This window comes from Gossypium hirsutum, chromosome A06 (assembly GCF_007990345.1).
Source record: "Gossypium hirsutum isolate 1008001.06 chromosome A06, Gossypium_hirsutum_v2.1, whole genome shotgun sequence".
Classification (NCBI taxonomy): domain Eukaryota; kingdom Viridiplantae; phylum Streptophyta; class Magnoliopsida; order Malvales; family Malvaceae; genus Gossypium; species Gossypium hirsutum.
The window spans coordinates 70,113,321-70,121,128 of NC_053429.1; the positions used below are offsets into that span (position 1 = coordinate 70,113,321).

Consider the following 7,808-nt stretch of genomic DNA (forward strand, 5'->3'; position numbering starts at 1 on the left):
CAAACAAATTGTTGAAGCACAATTGTATCAAAACAAATATGATTCATATAAGCGAACGTATTCAAAACACCATTTTCACAAGCGAATGGATGAAACATCTTACAAGGTAATGCTTCATCAATCAAAGAATAGCAATTGACCGCATCAATGGATGGAACCTTTTTCGGATGCAAGTCATGAACAAAATCATCAATTCGAGTCGAATAGAGCGGCCTAAGAACTAATGAAAACTCACATTGCTTACCGTTGGGACTAGGGAGATGAAAATCAATTTTACCTTTTTCATCCAATGTAAACCTTCTTTTCTTGGAAAGGTATTGAAACCAAAGCTCTTCACATGATCCTTGAGAAACCTGAAATGAAGAATAAACACAAAAACAATTCTCACTTTTCAAAGTGTCTCCTTCACAAAAATGATAGATGATAGTGTCTCCATGGTTAGTGAACTCGAAGGGACATGCTGAAATGATATTCACCAATTGAGCGTATGAATCTATACCAGGATCAAAAGCATGAGTTGATCTTTCCTTTTCGAGATGAAACAAGAATTTCATGTACAGCCACGTAAAATGAACAAGGAACGATTTTAAGTTATAATCAAAATCTTTAAATTTCATTTTCTTAGTCATAGTCCAAGCATCAAGTAAACATAAATTATTCGCACAAAATTTATGATGCTTGAGTTCCCCACATATCGAACCAAAATAACAAATTCCAGTTTTGAACACACGAGCTTGGTCACTCGATTCAACATACAACAAGAATTTCTTGATTTTCAATGTCCCACTCATGTTAATCAAAGAAGTTGGGATCAAGCAATCATTCCAATAATCATTAAACTCAAGTCTCACTCAATCAAACCTACACAAGCATGAAAAATTTACACAACAAGGAAGCAACATTACACCACCATCACAAACAATCGGACTAGGAGTTTTACATGGCAACTTTTTAACACACAAATTCAAAAATTGTTTGTGTTGATTTATACTTACTTCACCAACATCCTCGTCAACACCATAATTTTCATGAGTAATGCTCTCCTTGCCATCATTTAAAATAAACACATCTCCATTAACCAAAGAATGGCAGTTGTCTATATCATTAATATAATCACAAACATTCAAATAGGTCGGTGGAGACTGAAACGCTTTATAACACTTACCTTCTTTACCTTGTGGCATGGGTGGGCTAGGATTACCTTTACCAACTAATGCGAACCGTCTCTTCTTTGGGAGGTAATGTAGATGGAACTTATTAATCAATTCTTCAGAAACCGGAAAAGAAGAAGCAATACAAGGAGAACTTGTAGTTCGGTTAGTTGAAACATTCCTCGTATTTTCTTGCTCTCGTTCTTTATTTTCACTCACTTCTTTTTCGAACTCACTTTCTTTTTTAAAAAAACTCATTTCTTAATCATTTTTCTTTCTTTCTTCATACTCACTCTCTTTTTCAATTTTTTTTCTTCTCACATTCTTTTTCACTCTCGATTTCGATCTCAATATCTTTTTCCTTATCTTTTTCCTTCTCTTTTTCTTTTTCACTTTTTTTTTCAATTTCATTTTCTTTTTCTTATTCTCTTTTTGCTTTCTTTAACACTCTTTTTCTTTTTTTTCTTTTTTTCTTTCAAATTCTTTCTCATTTGCTTTTTCGATTTTATTACAAGGAAGAATACAAGAAGGAATTAGAATGAGAGACTTTTAGTTGAGAATGAGAAGAGGGGTCTTCATACAAATGACGATCATCTCTTCGAGATTGATTCTTCATGGATGGATAACTTGGTGTACAGGAAGATCTACTTGGACCTTCTCGTTCATCACCGTAATAGGCTTCAAATTCGAAACTTGTTTGATTTCGTCTCGAATTCCTTGATGAAAAAGAATCACGAGATAGGTCCTTTACTAGATAGTCATTGGACGATTGTTTTCTTGATAGTCTTGAATCCGTCCCTCGACTTGATGAACTTTGCTCTCATTGGGTTCTTGCTCGATGATCTCCCTTTTCTTGGATAGGCTTAATTTTTTGATCGAGCATGCACTCCATCTCTTTCAACAAATACTAAAATTCAAATTATGAAAATTCTGCTCGCAACATGATTTAGAGAAAAAAATGATTAAAATAGAAAGATGAAATCCTCACCACAAATCTCACTATTTCAGTCAAAAAAGAAATAATAGTTGTGCACTCCACTCGTGTTTTCACTCGTTTTAGGCTTTTTCAACACTCAAATGCTCTCACACTCTCTAGCCTTTTACCACTCAAACTTACTCTCGTAACCTCGTATTTTGTTTCTCTTGACTCGTCTTAGTGCTTTGGGGTCGGCTTCAAAATTGGTTACAAGGGATAAGATGTATTTGTGTACGGGTAGGCTAAAAAGGTTTTTTTTGGTGTAGTGTGGCGTTTTTGGAGATGGAGGGTTAAAAGTTGATGAAAAGAAATTATTTTGACAATTGCAATAATGATATAAACAACAGGGAAGAACTTGATCACTTCACTTTTTTTTTAAATTTCGTATTTCTTTTTTTTTCCTCTTTTTTTTGTTAATACTTCAAGATAGTACTATTACAATAGGGAGAAATGAAAAATACAACTTGAATTTTTTTTTGAATTTTTTTTACAATGAATCTATTTTGATCTTGATACGAACGTCGGCGCCTCTCGTTTTACAAGCGCTGATACCAAATGATGTGATCCGGCTCTGGTAGGTAAGCCGAATTCACATAGTTGCCTGATCGTAGACGAGAAGAGTCATTCGTGCCTCGAATTTTAGAAATAGAAGTGAATGGATAGGTTGAATAAGCGGAAGGTTTCAAAGAAGTGTAGAATTAGTAATAGGTTCGGCTAAGGGTAGCAAAGATGGTTGTTGGAAAGGTGGTTCGAGTTTGGTGATGAAAGAAAGAATTTTGGGAAAGTGGGGATGGATTAGCGAACTTAACGTCAGGAATGATTCCACACTAAAAAGTGTCACCCCGGTTCTTATATTGTTAAGGTGAAAGGATGGAATAGAAGATAGGTGAATGCCACACCAAGAATGGTGATAAGTTCAAACAAGGTCGATTGACGCCACTAGCACAAACTAGATAAGTCTTTTGAAACTTGTACGAGATATGAGAGGAAGCAACCTCACAAGAACAATGTTCATTCAATAATTTGTCAAAAAGTCCTTTTACAAAAAAATAAACAAGCTATTTATAAGCCTAAGATGCCTATTGATATTCGGCATCCATGATGTTTACAGTAACTTAAACTTTGTTCACATTTGTATTTAACATGTTCACACAAAAGCATTAAAATTCAGTTCATGCTTGAAGATGGTGCATGAATTGGCCGAACCATCATGTTGCTTCACTTGATGCATTCATGCATACTTAGCCTAGAAGAAAAAAGCCATAGTTCATGAATGTGCAACCCTTTAATACTTCTACATTTCCCTTGGTCGAATGAGGCTTGAATGTACCTTGAATACTTGAATGGACATCTTGGATATGCATGATACATGTATGAAACATCCCAATGCATGTTCTTCCTTAATTACGGTCTATGAATCTTCAAATACATGTAATTAAAATAGCCCCAACTTGCATGAACGTCCCCAATACATGAATTCCTTCAAATGCCATCCATTAAACACTAGTTGTGCATGTATCCTTCCATACGATGTATTAAGCCATGAATGTACTTGCATTAATGGCTCCTTCATGTATTCGGTCACTTTGTGGAACTTAACTCTTGGCCAAAAGGTTACTTAGGGATCACCAATAGCCAGCTCACCATGCATAAAATTGTTCATGCATGAACTCTCATAATCCATGTACCTAGCCGTGCATGAATCTCATTTAATGTACTCAATACATTCGGTTGAACCTACAAGAAACATGAACACATTAAATCCTAATGTATATTCGGCTGAACATGTTAAGAGCATGAACTAGACATCATTAATATCATGTTAAGCTAAACTAAACACATTAATTAAAGACTAGGTAGTAGCATTAAGTTCGGCTAGCTCAAACTAAGTGAAAACATTTAATGAACTTATTTGAGCTAGGATTTTCGTTATTGAGTTGTAGCAAACTAATTAGTATAAAACTAAAACTTAGTTTAATTTATTGAAATAAAGAACGAGCTGAAAGTAAGCTTGGTTGAGCTCAAACAAGCTGAAATGAGCTCAAAGAAGCTGAGTTGAGCTGGACGGAGCTCGAGGAGCTGGAAATGAGCTAGATCAGCTTGCCAGCAATGCATGGGTTCTTCAGATAGTTGCTTCGAGCTGATTTTGTGAGCATTGGCCCTTGTTTCAAACGAAGGTTTTGCATTAGAAGCTAAAACAACTTCTAGGAAATGCTTAGCAGAAGCTCGAGTTATGGGTGTTTTTGGAAGCTCAATTGAATCTTGATATGCACTTGAGGGAGCCCCGGGTGTGCATACATCACTTTAGCTGAAACTATATATCCTAGAATTAAACCTTTGTCTACCATAAAATGACATTTCTTGTAATTCAAGACAAGATTAAATTTTATGCATCTACTTAAAATTTTCGTGAGATTTTTAAGGCATTCATCAAAAGAGTTCCTATACACAATAAAATCATCCATAAAAACTTCAGCAATGTTTTCTACATATTCAAAAAAATATACTCATCATGCATTTTTGGAAGGTGATCGGCGCGTTACAAAGTTCGAATGGCATCCTCCTATACACAGATGTGCCAAATAGGCATGTGAAAGTGGTCTTTTCTTGGTCCTCTAGTGCAACTGGGATTTGGAAAAAACTTGAGTATCCATCAAGACAACAATAATAAGTTTTTTCAGCTAAATGGTCAGGCATTTGATCTATAAAAGGAAGAGGGAAATGGTCTTTTCTAGTATATGAATTCAACTTATTATAATCAATGCAGACACGCCACCCATTTTGTACTCGAGTGGGTACTAGATTGCCCTCAGCATTTTTCTTTACTGTCATGCCTATTTTCTTGGGCTTGACTTGCATTGGACTTACCCAACTACTGTTAGAAATGGGGTAAATTACGTCAGTATCTAATAGCTTAATTATCTCCTTTTTTAATTAATGTTGGTTTAGGGATCTAAAGGGAAATTAGACCCTAGAGTAATGTAGTGGACGACAATGCTTGTGTTAAATGAATTGTTTTTTTGTTAAAATAATTTTAATTAATTTAATATGTTAAATTAAGTAAAATAAAAACCAAATGTTTTTTTATTCATCATCTTCCACCGAAATAAGAAAACATAACATGAGAAGCCATTTTTAAAGATTTTCCATGGTTATATTCTTGCATGGTAAGCTAATTTTCATCCGTTTCTAATAATTTTATGTTTTGAGATCGTTTCAACTAAGTCCAGCTAGCCCATACCTTTATTTTTGAAACTGTTAAAGATTTTGAATGTTACCATTGATTAATCTTTGTGATGTTAGATGTTAAATGATGAATTTGAAGTATTAGGTGTTAATTATAAGTATTTTGTTAATTGATTTTAATAAATTTAATGATTAGGGATTAAATTGTGAAAATAGTAAAATTCAAGGTAAATATTGTGAAATGATGATAAAAATGGGTTGTTTATGAACCCTATGAAAATCAGTTAGCATGAATTTTTAACTAAAAATGGTAAATTTGCAAGTTTTGGGGATAAATTGCATAAAAGGTAAAATATTGGGATAAATTTGTAAAATGTTTATAGAAGGACTTAATTGTATTAGACAAATTATTTATGTGCTATAATTGTATTAATTGAATGAAAAATTATTATTTAGATCCAAAAATGAATCAAACGAATCTAAACAGAGGAAAAGCTAGTGTGTTAGATTAGTCGTCGGCCTCGTTTTAGAACTATAAATCTCGAGGTAAGTTCGTAGGTATAGAATTATACATACATATATATATACACATAATGTTACTACTAATTTATGAATGTATATATATGTGATGTGAACACCCCAAATCCGGCCTAGACGTTACGACCAAATCTGCGATGTCACATTGAAGCGAATTTCGAAAAACGTAGTTTCGTTGAAAAAAATAAAACTGATGCATAAAACTGTTAATACAGATAAAGCGTAATACGATAATGAGCATCAGGGTACTTGTGGAAGGGGTACAAGAGGCCGCTACAGAAGCCGTAGAGGTGCTCGGGCTGGGTCTTCAGCATCAGGTCATATGCCTAATGATGAAGCTAGGAAGGCATCGGCTTCACCTATGACTGAGACTGGGTCACACGATCGTGCAGCTGGGGACGACGCACTGTTCCAGGCTATGTTATAGATTTTGGAAAGGGTCGCTGGGCTTAATACTGGTTCTGTGGGCCGTGGGTTGGTGATGGAACGACTCAGGTCTAGTAGCGCTGAGATGTTTAGGGGTATCGCTGGAGTTGCCCCCAATGTGGCTGAGTATTGGATTGAGGCCACAGAGAAAATCATGGATGACCTCGATTGCACTCCAGAGCAGAAATTAAAAGGCGCAGTGTTGTCGCTACGAGATGAAGCCTATCAGTGGTGGCTTACAGTTAAAGAGGGTACTCAACCCGATCGGTTGACTTGGGAATTTTTCAAGACTGCATTCCAAGTAAAGTATGTGGGCGCTAGTTATGTGGATCCCGGAGAAGTGAGTTCCTGAATTTGACTCAAGGGATAAATCAGTAGCTGAATATGAGTCTGAGTTTCTGCAAGTTAGCTGCTATGCGCGTGGGATGGTGGCGACTAAATATGAGCACTGTGTTCGTTTTGAGGACGGCCTCAGAGATGATCTACGAGTTCTGATAGCTCTTCAGAGGGAGCAAGATTTTGCTGTGTTAGTGGAAAAAGTGAAGATCACTGAGAATGTGAAGCGCGCTGAGTGCCAGAATCGTGAGAAAGACACGGGAAGGAATAAGAGGGTTTAGGAGCCCTTAAGTGCAGCTGTGAGGCCTAAGAAAAAGGCCAGAGTTAATGGGCCAGTCAGATTTGGGCCCCTTGTTGCTGCTTTTGGGCCGTATTCTTGTGCTGGTTGTGGGAGACGCCATCAGAGCGAGTGTTGGAAATGGATCGGGGCATGTTTGAGGTGTGGTTCTTTGGAGCATCGCATCAGAGATTGTCCACGGAGGCCCAATCAGATGCAAGCTACTGGTATGGGTATTGTTTAGCCACCGAGAGGTGTTCAACAGCCACTAAGAGGCCGTGGTCAGGCTAGAGGTGGAAATGGTATGGGTCATGGGCGTGGTGCACCGGGCAGAGGTGCTTGTCATACTGAGGCGAGGCTACCAGTTCTGGCTTATGCTACACACTGCCGAGAGGACGGAGACACTCTTGATGTTATTACGAGCACGTTCTTTATCCATAATGTACCTTACACTACATTGATTGATGTTTGATCTACGAAAAATTTTATAGCATGCACTGTATTTGAGACTTTGGGTGTGATGGTTGAAATCTCTACGAGTGAGGTTACGGTGTTAAGTCCATTGGGGCAGTCAGTGAGAGTGAATAAACTGTTTAAGGATGTACCCTTGGAGGTTCAAGGAGAGATATTTTTTGTAACACCCCGTACCCGAGTCCGTCGCCGGAGTCGGACACGAGGGGTTTGCAGACTTATATCACTTCTTTGCACAATCCGTTTTAAAAATTTCCAGGCAGTTGGCTAACTGCATCACTGTCACCTTAAAAATCATATCTTGAGTTTCACAACTCAAAAATCAGTTTCGTAAATTTTCCCTGAAACTAGACTCATATTCCCATCTACATATTTTTTCTAGAATTTTTGGTCAGGTCAATTAGTACATTTTATTAGTCAAAGTCTCCCACGTTACAGGGATCGACTA

The 7,808-nt window shown here is 36.8% G+C and overlaps 1 protein-coding gene across 1 annotated transcript; it reads left to right on the plus strand.

The window, feature by feature from the left end:
• The first annotated feature begins 6,083 nt into the window (after positions 1 to 6,083).
• LOC121230515 (uncharacterized) lies at positions 6,084 to 6,893 on the plus strand. The gene is made up of 3 exons (XM_041115414.1): positions 6,084 to 6,167; positions 6,278 to 6,582; positions 6,641 to 6,893. Exons 1-3 carry the CDS (start codon positions 6,084 to 6,086, stop codon positions 6,891 to 6,893), a joined length of 642 nt encoding a protein of 213 aa, XP_040971348.1.
• Positions 6,894 to 7,808: the final 915 nt, after the last annotated feature.

Excerpts from the sequence above, each read along its gene's own strand:
- LOC121230515 (XM_041115414.1), top strand. The coding sequence starts at position 6,084 with ATGAGCATCAGGGTACTTGTGGAAGGGGTACAAGAGGCCGCTACAGAA. Across the intron at positions 6,168-6,277 it reads GGCTGGGTCTTCAGCATCAG|ATTTTGGAAAGGGTCGCTGG; the intron begins GTCATATGCCTA and ends GCTATGTTATAG. Across the intron at positions 6,583-6,640 it reads AAGACTGCATTCCAAGTAAA|GGATAAATCAGTAGCTGAAT; the intron begins GTATGTGGGCGC and ends ATTTGACTCAAG.